This window comes from Ostrinia furnacalis, unplaced genomic scaffold (assembly GCF_004193835.3).
Source record: "Ostrinia furnacalis isolate ACB-3 unplaced genomic scaffold, ASM419383v2 OfSCF7455, whole genome shotgun sequence".
Taxonomy (NCBI): domain Eukaryota; kingdom Metazoa; phylum Arthropoda; class Insecta; order Lepidoptera; family Crambidae; genus Ostrinia; species Ostrinia furnacalis.
This window is the reverse complement of record NW_021137694.1, coordinates 156,508-177,660: the sequence shown is the minus strand read 5'-3', so window position 1 is coordinate 177,660 and position 21,153 is coordinate 156,508. Positions and strand designations below refer to the sequence as shown.

Genomic DNA, 21,153 nt, shown 5'->3' with positions numbered 1-21,153 from the left:
AACAGATGGATAGCGATTAATCCTAACTTAACAGTTTTATAGCCATAAAAGTTGGCTCAAGCGTAATTACCTATTTTTTGAAGAAGTGACTCTGGATCCTTCTAAAAACACATTTTTGGGGTAAAAACCTTTCCTTTAATGAAATCAAGTTTAGATCTAGGTTTTCAAATGGAATCAATGTTGGTGGGAAGTGGGGATGCATACGTTTGAGAAGTGCTTGTTGCGGGAAGTGCGATTTATTTGATGCCGAGTCCAGTAGTTTTTGAGCCTATTCATTACAAACAAACAAACAAAGTTTTCCTCTTTATAATATTAGTGTAGATTTTACATTTGCTCTACATCACTCAATTAATAAAATAGTGTTGGTTTTTTACAATTCTGCTATAGGAGATTTTAATGCTATTCAAACATTTTAAAAGGTTGTTAGGAACTTTTCCCTCAATATCATAGTTGATTTAGAAAAATGGTTCCGATTAGAGTTGGACCTCTCACACTCTTCCCCTGGATATAACAAAGGGGACTAAGGGACAAATGCGAACCGAACCCGTCTGGATAGCGGGGGAGTATAAGCCAAATCCTTTTTGCTCTCTCCTACAGACAAGACTCAAAAACCCGATGATGATGACGCCGAAAGGATTGCTAGTTATGGGACTATTCACCTCTCGTTCCCACCGATGCAGCTCTGCAACTTCTATGTAGCCAGGATCTACAGTTTGATATCTACAACGTGTTAATTAAAAAGCGCAAAACCTCAAGACACCCCAACTTATTTTTATTATAAAAGAATTATGTAAATTATTCAAATTAATATTCGCGGATTATTTACGAAGATATTCACTCTTTTTGTTTTCGCCCCGCGGACTTTTTATCTCTTCTTTACGCATTTCTGGAAACGTATTGACCTTTCATACGCTGATTGCAAGGCACGCACGCCTATGAGTAGGTTAGTAGTTAACGTAGATACTCGTTGTTCATTCACCTCTGATAATAGAGTTAAGTAACACGACGTAATGAAAATATTTTTTTGGTTTTGTTAATTTTTTATTAGTGGAATCGATGCTACTCTCGATTCCGAACAAACTAATTTCAGGTTTTGCGCTTTTTCATTAACACGCTGTATATGAATTAGGTCTAAATAAGCCTACTGAATCATACGCCATTGCGGCGCCCAGCCCAGCTTCATTTTATTTCAAGCGCTTAGCAGGTGCGAACGAATGCGATGCTGGCCAGGTTATCAGCTCGAATGGGATGCGATTGTGTGAATTGATGTCCAAGCAGTGCTGTAACTAGCCTTTTATGCGCCCGGTGCGAGCTTTCAAAACTGCGCCCTTGAATAATGCTTGGTCTGGTCATTTCTGCGCCCCTCCAGGGTCTGCGCCCTGTGCCTGGGCACCGCTGGCACCGCCCTAGTTACGGCACTGTGTCCAAGGCTGTTCCACACTTTATGCACTAGTCTTCGCCCGCGGTTTTTCTTGCGAATATTTATTTAAACGATTCTAAACAAATGAACTTTAGTTATAATGTTCCATTGGAAGGTGACAAGGTGGACCGACGACCTCACAAAGGTAGCAGGAGGGCGCTGGGTGCAGGCTGCTGCCAATCGTTCATTATGGAAATCATTGGGGGAGGCCTATGTTCAGCAGTGGACGTCCTATGGCTGAAAATAATTATGATGATTGGGAAGTAAGATATGTGATTTGCTACCAAATGACAGTTTTCTTTCTTTCTTTAATTCATTTAACAATAAGAATCAATATTTTTTTTATTTATTTAAACTTAAATGCACATAACTTATTGTACATAAGGCGGACTTAATGCCTCTCGGCATTTTCCTCCAGTCAACCTTAGGGCCAAACTGAAAATAAAGTAGACGGTATTAAATTTTATTTTAAATTTAATTTTAATGTATATTCAAAACGCGATTAACATATTAATATAACTTAGTTTCCGAATTCCGAGTACCTAACCGAAAATGTAATTTTATTACAGTTACGTAATACGAATTAATACGTCTTTAGCCTTTAGGACATTTTTTTTACTGTAAGTATCCACATGGCAACAAATACCTTAAAAGTTACAAGATGTAGAATGTCTACTAAGAGTGAATGCAAATCCAGGAACTACAAAATAGTTCACCTCAGTGATTTCCACGAAACAATTTGACATTAACCTAAATTGAATCAAGCTGCAACTGCTCAAGTTTTAATAGAAACCACGACACACATCTAACTTGCGAATTTAGTTCTAGAAACACAAAAATCTAGTACTCACTTCAAGAATGTTAATTCAGTTTACTTACGCTCCAAAAATACTCCATGAAATTCTAAAATACTAGCGCAAATACTTTTTGTTTAAAACTTTAAAAACTACTGGCCGCAAAATTTCCACGAGCCATAAAGTAAAAAAAGTTAGTGCAGTTTGTCAAAAATTTATGAAAACGCGCGCGCTTTTCTTTTTTTTTCTATTCTCTATGCATTGAAATTGATGATTATCTCTCTCGCAACATAAAGCTTAACTGATATTGGGCATTTCTCATACAAATGTTGTTTGTTCCGTTTTGTTATACCTACGGACTTGGTTATTTCGAGGAGTGCATTTTTATTAATGTTTTATTATTCTTGAAATTGTTTTAAGGGTTTGTGAACTTAAAAAATATGACTCTTGAGCTTCATAGAAAACATTGTGCGAAGTGAAAAAAGTAAAATAACTATAATATTTGTAGCAATTTTAAGATTAATGAAAGAATTGAAAAAAAGAACACTCATGTATTTTTCGTTCTCTGTGTAAAGTACACGTTAAAAGAAATATTTTTTGGTGTTTTTCTCCTTTCTTCGGCAATTTTACTTCGATTACTGTTACGTTTTTGAGCTTTTGTCGAAATATATCGTAATAAAGTCTGTTTTCGATGAAAATTTGACCTTTCACCATTTGTGTCGGTAAATTGACCTCGTCGAGGCGCGGGCAGAATAATGAGCAGCAAACTTGTGTAATATAAAGTAAAAGTGGATGCGAGGGAAACACGGAGTTTTTCGCAATATTAAAATGGTAGCCTGTAGGTACATAAAGACTTCTATTTAAGTGCTTACTAGATAAGCTGTGCCTAACTGGGAGATAGCTAAGTTGCCGATAAGTATCAACAACTTATTTAGTCGATTGCAAGCGAGCAAAAGGACTAAGAATAGGATGTGCTGTAAAGGTACTATTCGGTAAAAGTTAATGTTGAGGTTTAAGGTCATAGAAGACTTCATCTCGGAAAGGGATCAACACCGTACTTATCGTAGGCGAGGCGTTTACGTTATGGTGGTACGGATAATAAGGTAAGTGGACGTTGCAGTATGGAGTTTCAAACCGCCTCGAGTTGAAAGGTTACTATCCATTTCCGGGTTGTGTGTTACGTCCTTTATTGAGATAATATTTATATTTATTATGGGTATTTGATGAAGCGTCTGTTCTTCATTTGACGAGATGTATCTGCCTTTATAGACTCATTTATGATGTTGTAAAGTCTCAAATATGTATGTACCAACTACTAAGACTTTTAGGGCCAAATGCAAAAGAATCACAATACTTATCAAAAATACTAGGTATTGAATTATGAAACGACAGTTCGTTCCAGAGCCAAAAAAAATGTATTCATAAATTGCCAATCAAACTTCACCAATCCTCTTGGGGTTGAACTAGGTTGAGCCCTACCGAGTGATCCCTAAAAAGTTGGCGAACACAATTTACGAAAAATGGCGTCGGCACGAAACGTACACGTTAGATAACTTAATGTTAAAGTTAGAAAAACTTAACAAAATTGGACTAGACTTAAATAATATTACAGTAGTTTAATAAATAGCTGGTGTATTTTAACACCTACTAAGTTCTGTAAAGTTCGAAGAGTTTATTTGATATTAGTTAAAGTTATAAAATATTTTGATTTGTAGTCAAAAAAGATACTGTAATGAAATGGGGCAAATATGGAAACAGATTGAATGAAAAATTTGTGTTTAAAAAAATAACTGAGGCATTAGTTGTAGCAACATAAGTCATAAACGTAAGCCAACATAGTTTTAGACTCTATCTAGAATTAAAATTCAACCAAAAAGGTTTTCGTTTCTATTGCACAAAATAAAGCTTTTCAGTAAAACATTCTTTTTTTCTCCAAAAAATAGAGGTAGAATTCTACATTATTTAAGAGTAGCTGGCCATAAAAGTAAAAAAAAAACATTTATTTCGAACGTGTCAATTGTAGTGAGTAATTCTTTTCACTTTTAAATGTAACTGGCACGCTGCTATTTCAGCCAGTCCAGAGTACTGGCCGTATAAGCCAGGGTTGTCGATCCCTGATTGTTACAGGACTGATGGCAGCGCACTTCAGCAAATTGCTGGAGGAGGCAGTTTTTGTTAATACGCTCTATTGTGTACATATAGACCGGGAGAGTGGGTACCAAAATATGTGCGTTTCACAAAATATACTAAGTAGGTATCTACTACTACTACTAATATTTATAGAAATGCATATGAAAACATTTAGAACTAGCGACCCGGCGAACTTCGTATCGGCATATTTTTCTTTTATAAAAACCGTTTCTCACCGTTTAAAGGACGTAGAACATTTTTTATTAACCCGGAAAGGGATCGTATAACCGTATCAACTCGAGGCGGTCAGTATTCTGTAAGAAACTCCATACCGCAACGCACACTTATCCGCAGCGTAAAGTAAACGCCTCGTCTCGACAGCGCGCGATTGGCGATACGGTGTTGATTCCTTTCAGAGTTGATAAGTCTGCTATGACCTTAAACCTTCTCTGACTTATGCATTTCCTAACCAAAATTTTAGAATTTTACAGAGACAAACAAGCACGAAATTTTTATATTAAAGACTAGCGGCCGCCAGCGACTTCGTACGTGGATCCCATTTTACCCCCTTCATCTATCTTACGCGGTTTAGATTTTTTCATACAAATATTTTTTCCCGCTAATTCCTGTTCCCGTGGGAATTCCTAAGTATACTATAACCTGCCTAGGAGTATGAATAATAATTGTACCAAGTTATGTAAAAATCCGTCAAGTATTTTTTGTTTCTATAAGGAACATACAGACGGACAGACAGACAGACAAAAATTTTACTGATTGCATTTTTGGCATCAGTATCGATCACTAATCATCCCCTGATAGTTATTTTTAAAATATATTTCATGTACAGAATTGACCTCTCTACATATTTATTATGTATAGATTAAAGAATATAAATCTAAGATGACACATAATAATTGATAGACGAAAAAATCTAAGTTCGGAACAAAATATTGCTTCTCTTACAGTTTTATGGTCTCCATTCACCATCGTGTCTGGTGCATTATTTATTGCCACCATCAAAATGATGCGATTGTCTTCTGTTTTTATTGCTGCATAATTAAGTACTTTCTCATAAAAACGATAGCATGGCAAGCTGAATACTGTAGTATTATATGTCAATGGAATAGGGTTGATTTTTCAGCCAATATTTGTATTCTGTTGTGGTGTTTCTACGTTTTTGTTTATGACTGTCCCCTAGACTAGTCGAAGCTTTTGTTTGATACGGGTATAGTTTGATAGAGTTCAATGACTTGGCTTTAAAGTTCTATAATTTCAGTTAAGCTCATGTCACTCACAAAGGCTTATTGAATCTTTGACACAAGGACAGCTTTACGATATTTGACTTTAGAGCTACTTAAATTAAAAAATCCTAATTTAGTACGTTAATTATTCATTATGCAAGAATCACTCTAAAGTAATCACATAACATAAGATTTGATATAAATATTTTCTATAGTAATCTGGCAGTGGCAGGTAATGCTTATAAAAATAGATTTAAGAAAAAGTAATATTTTTAAGAAAAGGCTCAATAACTAGAAATTAAATATTAAAATTTACTAAAGTTTCATTGGATCATTAATTTTGAGTCGGAAAAGTAGGTAAGTATTCGTGTTCCGAAAAATAAGAACACCCATTATTTTCATGGAGAACAGATAAAATTAATACAACATCCCGGAACTTGTGATTTAAATTCGTCAAAATTTATGAGGAAGTAAACCCAGGTATGTAAAAAGGTTTAATAAATTTTGTTGGGCGATAAACCATAACGATGTTGCAAGGGTTTAAAATTTACTTTGTTCCCGATTTTACTCTACTAACTATAAAATTGACGTAAGACGGAAGACGTAGTGTGGGCATGCCCCCAACGAGGTGGACGAGGTGAACCGACGACCTGTAGGCCTAAGATGCGCGCCGCGATAAGCGGTTATCACGCCATTTTATCGATTTTGCCCATACATTTTGACGTTGATAAAAGTTATCATCGCGCGCATCTTAGGCCTACTAGTGAAGGTCGCGGGAAGAGCCTGGATGCGGGCAACGCAAGACCGGTCGTTATGGAAACCCTTGGAGGAGGCCTTTGTCCAGCAGTGGACGTCATTTAGTTACTTATTTGTAATTACATAATATAATTTTGACTTTCAGTCTCAGCCTATTGGTGCACAAAATATGTCATTCGATTCTTAAAATCAGTATCAGATGAAAACTGCAGTCTTTTTGACTTTTGATATTTTAAATCCTACTTCCTACTAATATTATTAATGCGAAAGTTTGGATGTCTGGATGTCATGATGTCTGGATGTTTGTTACTCTTTCACGCAAAAACTACTGAACGGATTTTGTTGAAACTTTACAGTATCCTACTAATATCCTACTAATATTACAAATGCGAAAGTTTGGATGTCTGGATGTCATGATGTCTGGATGTTTGTTACTCTTTCACGTAAAAACTACTGAACGGATTTTGTTGAAACTTTACAGTATTATTGTTCATAACCCAGATTAACATATAGGCTATAATTTATGACGATATGTGACAAATAGGTTTCAATAAATAAGACGTGTCTAAAAAGCGCCATCTATCGCCATTGGTTAAAATCTACAGCGCTGGACAAACTGCTGTTTTTGACGTTCGTAAAATATCCTGCGGGGGAAGCCGTGAAACGCCATCTATCAACATAATATCAAACAAAAGATTGTACGAAATATGGGGTAAAACCAGGTCCACGCGTACGAAGTCGCGGGCGGCCGCTAGTAAATTAAATGTTTATTACCCAAAACATAGGCTTAGACTAATGATAGTACAATTCATATACGTGTAAAATCTTTTCATCTTAAATTATTACGTGCTACACATGTCCAACACAGTCATTTATCGAAAAAACTCGTCCGATTTGTTTTATTTATGTGATGTTGCAGTCCAACAAATAAATGGGCGCATTGCTGTATGGCAGCACGTGGACAGATTGAGAAATGTCCGAGACGAACCGAAGCAACGTAATATTTATAAACACCAGTTTTTTTTGTGTGGCTCAAGATACACGCTTTTGCGGGCTTATTTGAAATATTATTAATGTTCTTTTTTTTTTGCTTTATTTATAAGTACCCAGTTCAAGATTTTGAAGCTGTTTTGGTAGATATTCTAGGGATTATTTTAATAATTTTTATATAGCAGTATACAACATTTTTTCGTAGCGTATTTTTAACCCTACCATGTAAGTAAAGGAATCCGCGAAGCCTTTAATAAGTAGCATGAAAAACGACCAAGAATTAATCAAGAAGAGAAAAAGAACTCTCATAGAGTAATACTCTGGTAAGTATTGTGTGATATATTAGTTTAGGTTCATAACTTGTTCATGACGAAAAAGGAAGTTCATCATCATCATTTCAGACACAAATCGTCCACTGCTGAACATAGGTCTCCTCCAATGATTTCCACATCGCCCGGTTGGTAGCTGTCTGCATCCAACGCCCTTCCTGCTACTTTTATGAGGTCTTCGATCCACCTTTTAAACTTGTGTCTTGGGAAAAAGAAAGTAAAAAAAAAGTCATTTGATTAAAATTCCTTCCTACTTACTTATTTACTTTATGCAAAAATAATAGGACTTGCCATTTTGTTAATAAATGCTTGTCACTCTGAATCCCGTATTTGTGATCAAATCGCTGTAACTTATGTCTTGTTCTTCCATATCATAATGAAACGACCCGTAAATATTTATAAGTAAATGTATTTTTGCCACAGTCATGCATAAATTCCAAGTTATTTATAACATCGGTGAAGTTTATGTTAGAAATGCATTGAAATGACACTTTTCATGTTTTAGTTTTATCAGAGAGCGTGAGCATATTGAAATTTTCAACATTACTGGATGTACTCTATTTATCGTCATCATCATTTCAGCTACAGGGCATCCACTGCTGAACATAGGCCTCCCCCAATGATTTCCAGACTGACCGGTTGGTAGCGGCCTGCATCCAGCGCCTTCCTGCTTGCTACCTTTATGAGGTCATGCGTCCACCTTATGGGTGGATGTCCCACCCTGCACCTGCTGGTACATCTATTCTTGTTTCAATTTAAAATTAATTGAGGAAAAGGCTTGGTAAGTAGTTATTAATAACAAAGACTACCAATAAGTGTCTCGTATACAGTGTGAGTCACGTTAAAGTGTACATATGATAATAGATGAAACTAGACCTATTTTTATCGACAAAAAAGAGGTCAAAAATTTCTTGAGATTTTATTTTTATTTTTTAAAGAATTTTTTTTCTTCCAATTACTTATTGTAAAGAAAACGTAATACCATTTAAACTAAGCGGTATATCCTGATAAAATAAAAACAGTAATAATGCTAAATAACAGGCGATACTAAAAAAATACATAAAATACACAAAAAATGCCAACAAATAATAAAAAATGATACTTTTTGAAAAAAATCTGCTTTTAAATTCGTGTTTTTTTGGTTATTTGATAAATTTCTCCAAAAAATGCCCATATAGCAGGTGGTTTTTATTACTTTGTATTATTCTCTATCGTATTATCTTTGTAAAACGCATGTTTTTAAAATGCATGTTTATATCCCTATCACAACATTTGCTATGATCGTTTAAAAGTTTTAGCTTAGTTTAAAAGTTTTTACGTTTTCTTTACAATAAGTAATCGGAAGAAAAAAAATCTATAAAAAATTAAAAAAAAATCGCAGAAATTTTTGACCTCTTTTTTGTCGATAAAAATAGGTCTAGTTTCATATATTTTCATATGTACACTTTAACGTGACTCACACTGTATATCGTGTATAGTAAAGTAAGAGTCACCTTTTTCCTAGAAAACATAATCATCTTCACCCTCTCCGTAAAAATAAGGGTTCTTTCCAGTATGACTAGCTTCTTTATTTTGTTCTAAAATCGTCCCTATAACAAATACTTATGATACCACATTATTTAACTTGATATGCTTCCATCAGTATCTTTCTAAATACCACAGCCTCATATTCAATTTGTATAAGGAAAATTGAACATAATAAAAAGATGGTTATTTTCATCTTTGATTGAAAAGCAATAAACTATCAATGGAAATGGAAATGCAAAATCCATTCGTTTGTATTTGGATTCTATAAAGCACATAATAAACACGACCCGATATATCTTTAACTGCTTTGAATTACATCTCATCTATTTTAAACAACTACCTATCCTGAACCTAAGTTATCTAGAAGATATCGCTTCATAGCTACAAAGACCGCTTAATTGCCGTCTCTTTTGTGTATTTCATTCTTTTTCTTGTACCTTCTGTGGTGTACAATAAAATATCATTAATTATCATCATTAGTCATCTAGTCTTCACTCAGGAGCACGACCCTCTCCAATTTACCAGAGGCAAATGGAGTATTTTGCCTACACTCCCCACGCTGGTCAGACGGTTTGGGGAGTAACAATAAACGGGACTATTCCCACCTCTCGTTCCCACCGCTGCAACTCCTGTGTAGCCAGGATCTACAGCTTGACCGCCATAAAAACCCAACCAATGAAGGTCAAGTTTGTATAAGTAACAATAAAGTTATTTTTATTTTTATTATATGGGCCCGTGCTAAAAAGAAACAGTAGGATTCAACTGAAATTCAGTTACAGCTGTCAGCTTTACAAATATTAACATGAACCGTACTAGATAGTTGTTTTACATCTTTTATTTTGAAAAACCCTTTTTATAAGCTACAAATCCTTCTGTTTTCAACTCAGTCTTTTCCGGGTTCAGTGACATTTTAACATTCCCCTGGAGCAAACTTGGCCTTCACAGGTTGGGTTTTTATTGGCGCTCAAGCTTATGTAGATCCTCTATACCTATACAGTGTCACAGGGTTGTGAACAAGAGGCTTTAAGTTGCATTTAGAGCAGTTATGTTAATTTTATTTTTCATCAATTTCTGGACCTATGTAGGTACAGTCACATGTCTTTCTATCTAATCTATAGATACATAATATTATAAACTTGAAAAGTTTGTTTTATTTAAGAAAGTTTGTTCGCTTGAACGCGCTAATCTCAGGAACTACCTACTGATCTGATTTGAAAAAAATATTTTTGTCTCACAATCACTGCGGGCGCGCGTTGCACAGTCGCGACAGCAATATACGAGTAATTACGCGCGAGCGATAAGGATGGGTAGCTTGGGGTCATTGGACAAAATTCTACGTGCTCACGGACCAGGCTTTAGCAGTAAAGAAAAATGTTTTGCCAAAAGGGGAAATATTAATCAAACTATTTTCATGCGTACGAAGTCGCGGGCACAGCTTTAGATTTTGTAGATTTGCGGTAGTTTTGTTTATAATTCAGAAATAAGAATATGTCAAAAAGCTACACAATTTCATTTTCGCCTCGTAAGTATATCTCAGTTATATGACATCCACATTCCTCATCTCTCCTTTTATGAACCTTAAAGATCGGATATAGAGTTTTCCAATACGTTTCGTCTTACAACTTAACAACCATTCTTTTCTTACATAAAAAACCCTGTCATAAAGTTATACTATCCAACCTTATGTTAGAGTTCTTGTACACCAGAAAGAGTAGCCCAGTCATCATTATTATTGCCAAAATAATGCAATATTGTATTGTTAATACCATAATGATAATGACATTGAAATTGATGGAAGGAAATAGAACTAATCCCGATTGGTAAAACCTATGGCCAGGATCTACAGTTTGATTGAATGGTGACTGAGTTTCTTGCGCTGCTTCTTCTCAGCACTAGCCCATTTATTGTCCCGAAGCAGTGGTAGGGTTAAAGTAGTAATAAAGAACCTGTAAAAGCCTATTTGCGGAAAATAAATGACCTTATGACCTTCAATAAAACCTAACTAGTGAAGGTCGAGTAGTCCCGGGGGATAGTTTACAGTTTCGAAACTCACAATGAATTCAATCAGCAGAATAAATAGTTGTGACGAGTCTGAAATAATTAAATATGGGATGAGGGTATCCCATATTATATTTCATTGCAAAACGTTCGGGGCGATTAGAGTCCTCAATGANACATGAACATCACTCGACCATGTATGTCCATTTGGACATATCGGAATGGCACGCTTTGACGATCAACTTGCTGTATCTACTCTAATCCATATCTGTGGAGATTTCATACAACCTAGATAACAAATCTGGCCAATAGACGGGATTCCAGCCCCCCTAGACAAAACGCACTTTTTGATCGAATCGAAAATCGAATCCGTCAAAACTCCATACAAAAAAGGGGCTTTTCGACCACTTTTCGACTGGTTTGCGATTATAATTTGCACTTTGTCTAGACCCACAGGCCTGGATGGATAGGTACATTAAAAAAATGTCGAGGCGCGCGAATCTACAGGAATTTAAATTACCGTCACCGACCATGATTAATGTGAAGCGAAATGCTGAAATTGCAGATATTTTTCTTCTTTCATGGGTCTCTTTATTTAAATAATACACAGGGTGTCCCAAAAAGTGCGTGCCAAACTTAAGGAGAAGATAGACTAAATGGATGACCATGGCATTTAATAAGGCAACTGTGAACTGCGCGAGGCCACCAACGGCGATTTAATTTTTTCCTAAACTCGAAACTAATTTTCGATTTAAGTAATTAAGTTTTGAGAACCTATTCAAAATAAAAAATCATTTAAACAACTTGGTGTAAATAAAATACAATCAAAATTCAGAAGTCCGACTAGGTTAAATTTCCCTGCCGCGATAAAAGCACAGTAAGTAAGTAGTGGCAGCCGCTAGAACTGTCTATTACTGACGGGATTGCTACCATGTACGTACATTACTTAAATTAAACCTTTTGTTGGCAATAAAATACTTTTTACTTTTTTTTAAAGGTTATTTTAGTAATAATAGTCACGTTAGCCCCTCGCACTAATCTAAATATTTTACTTGGATACTGATTCTATCTGCCACTATCGTATACCTACAGTGTGAGTCACGTTAAAGTGTACATATGAAAATATATGAAACTAGACCTATTTTTATCGACAAAAAAGAGGTCAAACAATTTTTGCGATAATTTTTAATTCTTTATAGATTTTTTTTTCTTCCAATTACTTATTGTAAAGAAAACCTAATAACTTTTAAAGTAAGAGGTATATCCTGATAAAATAAAAACAGTAATAATGCTAAATAACAGGCGATACTATAAAAATACATAAAATACACTAAAAATGCCAACAAATAATAAAAAATTATACTTTTTGAAAAAAATCTGCTTTTAAATTCGTGTTTTTTTGGTTATTTGATAAATTTCTCCAAAAAATGCCCCTATAATAGGTGGTTTTTATTACTTTGTATTATTCTCTATCGTATTATCTTTGTAAAACTAAAAATTGCATGTCNTAATTCGTCCTAATAAATAAGTAGGTAATTAGTAATTATTTTTCTACGTTTTAGTGTAGGTTTTTTGGAGTCGGTTTTATTTTTTTTAATAAAATTTTACTTATCGTTATTCACATACAGAAAGCAGAAACTATTCGGAGCGACGCACTTACTCGTAATAATGTTGAAAATTGTATGGGACTTGCGCAAATAGCAAAAGTGACATTATTAAATTTTCCGAGTTTAAATCTAGAAAATCAGCTCGGCAAAATCCTCTGACCGCAAAACCAACTATGCTTGGCATTTCACCAATTCCGGCTCTGTGTGTGTTTTAGGCCTTAATATACGGGAAAAAATATTGTTACCTATAGCGCTTATGTTTTAATATATTTTGTGTTACCTTAGGATAACAATTAATTTTAATTTGTAAGTTTCCGTAAGGAATAATTACTTAGGTACGTATTTTTAAAAGATATTACGATTGTGAGTTTTTACTTAGAGAGAATGGCAGGTAAGTAAGTTAGAAAGACTAAGATTTTTGTGTTCTTTTACGGGCTTATTCCCACCTCACGTTCCCACCGCTGCAACTCCTGTGTTGCCAGGATTTACAGCATGGCCGCTAATAAAAAAAAAACTTCTATTCATAATGAGCCAGCAATTTTAGTTAATTATGCGCCTGATGAAATGTCATGCAACATTTTTAGGTACTGCCAATATAAATAAATTCTCAAAATTCGAAACGTTTAACCAAACTGATATATTTTTTACAAAAAGAGGTTTGCATTCTTTACCGTGCCCTAATTACTTTCCGGAAAACTCTGAATTGAAGTCCTAATAAAGACAACATTGCTTCCAGTGCCTTGTTTCTGTCCTCTCGTGCCACGGTTGGGAAGTGACGACGGTGGAGGGGGTGGGGAACAGGACAGAAGGGTACCATGACATCCAGACCAGATTGGCCAAGTTTGGTGGCACGCAGTGCGGATTCTGTACGCCTGGATGGATTATGAATATGTACAGGTAGAACATAATATTTTTTTATTATTATAAAAGCCTTGCCCTAGAATTCTACTCAGATCATACGAGTATTTCAGCAGAAGGGTGCATGAGTTCTATGTTGAATATTTAATATTTAGCGTGAGTGTACAAAATCTACGAGGACTAACAAAAAATTACCCACGATCACTAAACGTATGTTCATACATACTTGGTTACGTCATCGTAAACACATTAAATCTGTATCCGTATAAAACACTATCGTTTATTACTGTAGAAGTAACAATAAACCATAATAAATACCACCATGTAAAATCCTGGGAATATAAATGCTAAATAGGTACCAATTTTGTTTTTCCATCTTTCAGCTTACATGAATCAAAAGGCAAAGACATGACAATGGAAGAAATCGAAAACTCTTTTGCTGGCAATATTTGTAGATGCACCGGTTACCGACCTATCGCCGATGCATTTAAATCTTTCGCCAAAGACGCTGATCAGAAGTTATTAGACAAAATTGTAGATTTAGAAGACTTAGCTATTTTGAAACCATGCGGTGTCAACTGCAAAGAATCTTGCAAGCATAAATGTAAAGATGTAAATGGAATTAGTAATGAAGAATGGTGCATATTATCTAAAGGAGATGCTGAGACAATCGTGGTAGATTGTGGGACTCACAAATGGTACAAAGTTTACAAATTGGAAGAAATATTCAAAATAATGGAAAACGGGGATTATAAACTTATTGCTGGCAACACAGGACAGGGTATGATAATAATACTAAGTATGATTAGATTTTGCTCCACGGTATGATCGAAGCTTTACGTGTTTCTTCATTTTTGTAGCTTCTTGGAAGATTTGAATATGAAAGTAAAATTTAATTTTCAGGAGTGTACCACGTGTCTAAGTACCCGAAGAATGTCATAGACATATTCAATGTAAAAGAACTGAAAGATTACTACGTTGATGTTAATCTTGTACTGGGCGCTGGGATAACACTGTCAGACATGATGAATTTGTTCATAAAGTTTTCTACTGATAGCCAAGACTTCTTATATTTGAAACAGCTTTATGATCACATGGATTTAGTTGCTCATTTGCCGGTTCGAAATGTAAGTAATTCTGAGTTAAATAATTATAAAGTAATAATAAGGCAGCAATTAATAACATTGTCTGTGGTGTCTCCAATAACTAAGATATTACAAAAATAATGTGGAAACAAGATCTCTGAGAAACGTCTTTCCGCAGCATCTTAAATTAATTGCCCAACCTTTATCAGAATCCTAAGTTTCATTGACTTGAAATTGCCAGTGGTAAAAAATATTACGTGATGATTATTATTGTCTTTTCACAGATTGGAACTATCGGTGGAAATTTACACTTGAAGTATCAAAATAATGAGTTTCCATCGGACTTGTTTCTGCTATTTGAAACCGTTGGAGCTATGATTACTATAGGTAATTTACTTTTGCTACTTTTTAACTGAGATATTTGCTTTGATCTTTATCCTGAACTAATATGATCTCGTCGTCTCGTTTCTTTTGACACCTATTTTTGATCTCTTTATTTATTTATAGATCTGAAAACGCTTTTCTTTAGTTATTTTTGAGAGAAATGGTTGAATAATAATAATAGGCTTATTTTTATTACCTAACAGTTATTTATTTACACAATCTACTTTACTTAAAATACAACCTTGAAGCAATAAATCTTCTGAAAATATTATTTGCTGGTAACGTAAAATAGTTTTCTGAAGACAAATCCTTTGTTGACTTTTAATAGCGCAAGGAAATGGAAAACAAACAACGGTAACTTTTCCTGAGTTTTTGACAAGCGAGATGAAAGGGAAGATAATACTTTCCATAAGTTTGCCGCCGCTCTCTCAGTACTGTGCTGTAAAAACATTCAAGGTAGACGTGTTCTGTAATATTTTTATTAAAAATATAATGATTTATCGTCTTAAAAGTTACTTCACTCGTCCATAATAAATGAATTCCATCAAATTCCAGATTATGCCAAGATCTCAAAACGCACACGCAGTCGTCAATGCTGGTTTCCTATTTCAATGTGAACCTAATTCAAGCAAAGTCAAAAGAGCCAGAATAGTCTATGGAAACATTTCCAAAACTTTTATACACGCTTCGAAAACTGAAGCAATATTAGTTGGGAAAGATCTTTACGAAGAAGAAACTTTACAACTAGCTTTGAAGACGGTTTACGACGAAGTAGTTCCTGAAGACTTTCCACCGGAGCCTTCTTCTGATTACAGACGTATGTTAGCAGTGACCCTTTTTTATAAAGTAAGTTTTGTCACATTATGATAGAGTTCAAAATTGTAGGTAACCGCCTCTGTGGTCTAGTGGTAAGACCACCTGCTTCAGACGCAGAGGTCCCGGGTTCAATTCCCAGTGGGGGCAGATTTTTCTGTTCGGTTTGGTTGGTGGTAGGGCTTGTTCTAAGTCCGCCTGGCTAGCTACCACCATCTTACCTAAATCTGTCGCCATAACAACAATGTTAACAGCATTGTTGTGTTCCGGCAGTTAGAGGTAAGATAGCCAGTTCCTCCGTGGGTGAGGATTCCGGGTGAAGCTCGCTTCCACCTTCGGCCTGATCGTCACTTACCATCAGGTGAGATACAGGCCAAAGCTTCCTCGTTGTGGATAAAAAAAAAATTTGCTATCAGACCCTAATATCCCTCCAACAAAATAAAAGCATACCTAGCAGTTACTACATAAATAATTTGAATCTTTTCAGGCAATACTATTCTTATGCCCAAAAGATAAAGTAAATCCAAAATACATATCAGGGGGAGAAGCAATGAAACGATCTACGTCTCATGGAACCCAAATATATGACACTGATAAAACCGTTTGGCCTGTTAATCAACCAATACCTAAAATGGAAGGCTTAGTACAGTGTAGTGGAGAGGCCATATTTGCCAATGACCTTCCAAGGCAAAATAATGAAGTTTTTGGTGCGTTCGTAAAAGCCAACGCTCCACCTGGAAGTATCATTGAAGGATTTGACATTTCAGAGGCGTCAGTAAGTATAAATCAATATTCAATATTCACAAGCGTTATAACATCTATCAAAATTATACCCTAGGCATCAAATTTTTTGTACCATGAATACATACAAATTCGCTTACTGATTACAGAAATTACCGGGAGTCATCAAATTATATTCGGCCAAAGACATACCTGGAATAAATAACTTTACCCCTCCGATCATTCCACTTTTAGCTGGTGTAGAGGAAGTTTTATGCACGAATGAAGTTAAATATTTTGGTCAACCTGCTGCTATCATTGTTGCCGAAAGAGAAAAAACAGCAGTCAAAGCTGCTGAACTAGTCAAAGTAAAATATAAATCAGCGACCAATAGAAAACCTCTAATAACTATTAAAGATGTTTTAAAATCCAATGACTCAGAGGCAAGAATACATAAAGATATTGTTATTCAACCTGAAAATATCGGGAAAAATGTAAAACATGTTATCAAAGGAGAATTTACGTTAGGTTCCCAATATCATTTTCAAATGGAAACTCAAACTAGTGTTGTCATTCCTAGTGAAGATGGAATGGACGTATATGCTGCTACACAATGGCTGGATTTAACTAATGTGGCCATTGCTAAATGCCTTAACATTTCAGTAAATAAGTAAGTTTGTTACAATGATATACCTAGCTGGCTACTTAAAACATAAATCTTACGTCGTAAATGAAATAAAATAAGGCGTATTAATTATTATTTTTTATTTATTTTTAGAGTAAATGTAGTCGTTCGTCGATTAGGTGGAGCTTATGGTGCAAAGGTAACACGGGCTACGCACATTGCCTGTGCTGCTGCAATTGTTTCACATCTTCAAGGGAAACCGTGCAGATTTATTTTACCTGTAGAAACTAATATGAAATCCGTAGGAAAACGTGCATCATCAAATTGTAAATATGAGGTAATTAATGAACAAATACTTAGAATATCAACAAATAATAATTAAAGATATTAAAGTGTACCTACTATGGGACTTAATCTACATTTCTTTTTTTAGATAGGCGTTGATGACGATGGAAAAATCCAATATTTGAAAAACGTGATGTATTCAGATAGCGGTATTTCATTCAATGAAAATATGACTTATCTCTTAATACAATTCTTTAAAGCCGGTTATGATTCAAAAAGTTGGTACATGGAGGGAAACAGTGTCATAACTGATACACCATCAACAACATATTGTAGAGCCCCATGTATGTATGGCTTTTTAATGGAAATGTTTAGCATTTAAAAGCCTTACTTAATTTCTTATATTAACATTTTATTTTTATTACAGGTTCAACTGAAGGTGTAGCAATGATAGAAAATATGATGGAACAAATAGCTTTTACTGTTAAAAAAGATTCAAATGACGTTAGGTTATTGAACATTGATGCAAAAGACAAAATGATTCCGGATATGATTGAACAACTAAAAAAATCTTCCAACTTTGATGAAAGAACCGAAGAAATTAAAACTTTTAATGATCAAAATCGATGGAGAAAGAGAGGACTGAAGCTGGTCCCACTAACGTATGAACTAGAGTATTTTGGACCTTTCTACTCGTTAGTTTCTATTTTTCACGCTGATGGTACTGTTGCTATTACACACAGTGGTATAGAAATGGGTCAAGGCATTAATACTAAAGCAGCCCAAGTGTGTGCTTACGTTTTGGGAGTGCCTCTTGAAAAAGTCAGTGTTAAACCTAGTTCAAGCACTATCACACCAAACGCTATGGTAACCGGTGGTAGTATTGGGAGTGACTGTATAGCACTGTCTACAATGAAAGCATGTGAATTAATTGCAAAAGCACTAGAACCTATCAAGAAAAATATGCCAAATGCATCATGGGAAGAGATAGTTCAAAAAGCATACGAGTCGGGCATTAATTTACAACAATCTTATTGTTTTAATAATGGTGGAGAGTTAAAAAAATACGATATTTATGCTGTATGCGCTTTGGAAGTAGAAATTGACATTTTGACTGGAAACCAAGATGTGAGAAGAGTCGATTTACTCGAGGATACTGGCAGGAGTTTGAATCCAGAAATTGATGTTGGACAAGTCAGTATTTTTACACATTTGCCTATACTCATTCGTACTTGAAAATTTTGTTATTATAAATGATATACCTACTATCTAAAGTTTGAGACCCGGACCCTAAAAGTTATGTCAAGGCAGATATTTTCATTTTTCAAGTAATAAATTAATCATGATCAAGACACATTGTGATTTATTTTTATTTCTCTTAGATCGAAGGTTCGTTCGCCATGGGCTTGGGCTATTGGACTTCAGAACATCTTGTTTATGACGATTCTTCTGGAGATCTGTTAACCGATCGCACTTGGACATACAAACCTCCTGGCATTAAAGACATACCAGCGGACTTGAGGATATATTTTCAGAGGAATAGTAGAAATGATTTTGGAGTTCTTCAATCTAAAGGTCAGTTATTCCCTGTTGTGAAGAGACGTTGGAGTAGTAAAACAGTTACCTAGTTTTTGAATTGCATCGTTTAAGTCTTAGTGCGAAATGGATACTTCCATTGCACTTAGGAATAACTTACAAATGGTGTCGTAATCCTATAAAGTTCGTTCCTTTTCATTATTCTTCGGTTCGGATTCGTTTTATAAACCTAATGGGACCGTAGTCATTTTATTAGGGAAGTAGTTCATTATTATTCCGGGTCGCATCCGAACTGTGGTAACGTTGTAAAAGTGTACGAATACATTTATATCGGCGAATTACGTGAGAAATGCATTACCAATAGGGTTACCTATTGTTTTATATTGTTGCAACGGGGCGTCTTAGCTAGCTCAGTCTGACACCCCGCTGTTTAGTACTAAGTCCCAGTTCGCCTTCTGCGATGAGGGATGTGTACCTATCCAGGATGCCTACAGGGATATTCGACCAAGGAAACACACAATCAATAACACAATGGCACTTATAATTCAGGTTCCACAATAGTTTTACTTATTCTAGTTTCACTGACTAAGTTTANCGTGCGAGCGATGCGAAGCGAATACTAGGCGCCCGCGGTCGCCGCCGTCTCATATATTAGCTCGGTCCGTGCGGCGTGCGGCCGCGCAGCCGTAGGGTTGTCAAAATCTCCGTGCTGGGTGCTAGGGCTGTCGATGCGTCGCGGGGCGCGTCACATTGTTACTATGCACGAGTACCTATATTTAGACAGCATTCATCAAACTAAACACTGGGAAACAATAAACTCAACAAGAATTAAATTTTTGTAAATGATCAAACACCAACATGATTATAATAATATGACTAAACTAATAAAGTGATTACTAACTTATTCCTTTTTCTCTTCTATTCTTACAGCAACTGGTGAACCAGCATTTTGTCTAGCAACCGTGATAATACACGCCATACGAGAAGCAGTTCGTTCTGCAAGGCTAGACGCAGGGTATAAAGACGAATGGTTTGATATGGGTAAGCATTTTTACTACCTACTCGTAACTACATGGTGAAATTACAATCGTTGGCATCCTTTTAAAATGAGTCTCCACACACAGGTGTCATAAGTAGAGACTCACTTTAAAATGGTGAAAGTATAACTGTTACTTTCACCAACAAATATGAGACAAATATAATGAGTTAAAATGGCATAAATACCTAAAACCTTGCAAAACCGCATACTTAATACAAATACATTTATTATTATTGAGCACCATTGTTTTAGCATTTTTTTTAGTTTATTAAACGTTATAATGTAATGACAATTATTTTCTAAAATACTAATTCCTTTCAGAAAATCCTTGCACTGTGGAAAATATCTTCAAAGCTGTTGGACACAAATTAGACGATTTTAGGTTAAAATAAACTTCACTGGTTTTGTTACAAACACGAATGGTTAACTAAAAGCAATATCAAAATTGAAGTTTTGTTGGCTTTGATGTTAATTAGTGTTACCTACCTAATTAGTTCGTAATTTAATACTGAAATAAATTGTTGCTTAACAGAAAACATTATTTTACTGTTTTAGTCAGCACGCGTTTGTACCTAGTAATCAAGGATCCAAGTATGTGATTTGACATAATGTTACTTTTTCTAAGGATTGCCCTGTGGTAATTGGTAATTGTGCCAGTCATAAAAAATGTCGTACCTACCTACCTAATCATATCGTGCAAAAGGTATTCCTATGAACGTGGATAAAATAAAGTTTTTGTACAAATTTTTCTCAAGTTAACCAACCAAAGCAGTAAAGGCCCAGATTGTCGGCCTCCCAAATTGAATAAAACTAGGGTCGCCTTAGCTCAGATTTCGCAAAACTTGCAAAAAGTTATGCCCAATCCTTTTTATTAATTCGACCTACGGATGTCACTCGAAGATAGAGGGTCAGGATGGTTTTAGGGACTTAGTAGCTTTGGCTACTAAAAAGTAAGGTTTGAGGGAATAAATCTTATTAATTTAGTGTTACAATCATTCTTTCGAAGTTGTCAAAAG

General features: G+C 35.2%; 1 protein-coding gene across 1 annotated transcript in view; it reads left to right on the top strand.

Moving 5' to 3' along the window:
• LOC114364657 (xanthine dehydrogenase 1) overlaps window positions 1–20,678 on the top strand; it is a 41,983-nt gene extending 21,305 nt beyond the window's left edge. Inside the window, exons 4-17 of the mRNA XM_028320883.1 lie at window positions 13,529–13,689; window positions 14,034–14,431; window positions 14,554–14,777; window positions 15,020–15,122; window positions 15,448–15,575; window positions 15,675–15,965; window positions 16,420–16,707; window positions 16,823–17,322; window positions 17,431–17,614; window positions 17,711–17,906; window positions 17,990–18,756; window positions 18,945–19,137; window positions 20,029–20,139; window positions 20,459–20,678. Coding sequence (XP_028176684.1) covers window positions 13,529–13,689; window positions 14,034–14,431; window positions 14,554–14,777; window positions 15,020–15,122; window positions 15,448–15,575; window positions 15,675–15,965; window positions 16,420–16,707; window positions 16,823–17,322; window positions 17,431–17,614; window positions 17,711–17,906; window positions 17,990–18,756; window positions 18,945–19,137; window positions 20,029–20,139; window positions 20,459–20,529 — 3,615 coding nt within the window. The 3' untranslated portion in view covers window positions 20,530–20,678. The remainder of the gene's footprint in view (window positions 1–13,528; window positions 13,690–14,033; window positions 14,432–14,553; window positions 14,778–15,019; window positions 15,123–15,447; window positions 15,576–15,674; window positions 15,966–16,419; window positions 16,708–16,822; window positions 17,323–17,430; window positions 17,615–17,710; window positions 17,907–17,989; window positions 18,757–18,944; window positions 19,138–20,028; window positions 20,140–20,458) is intronic.
• The last annotated feature ends 475 nt before the right edge of the window (window positions 20,679–21,153 follow it).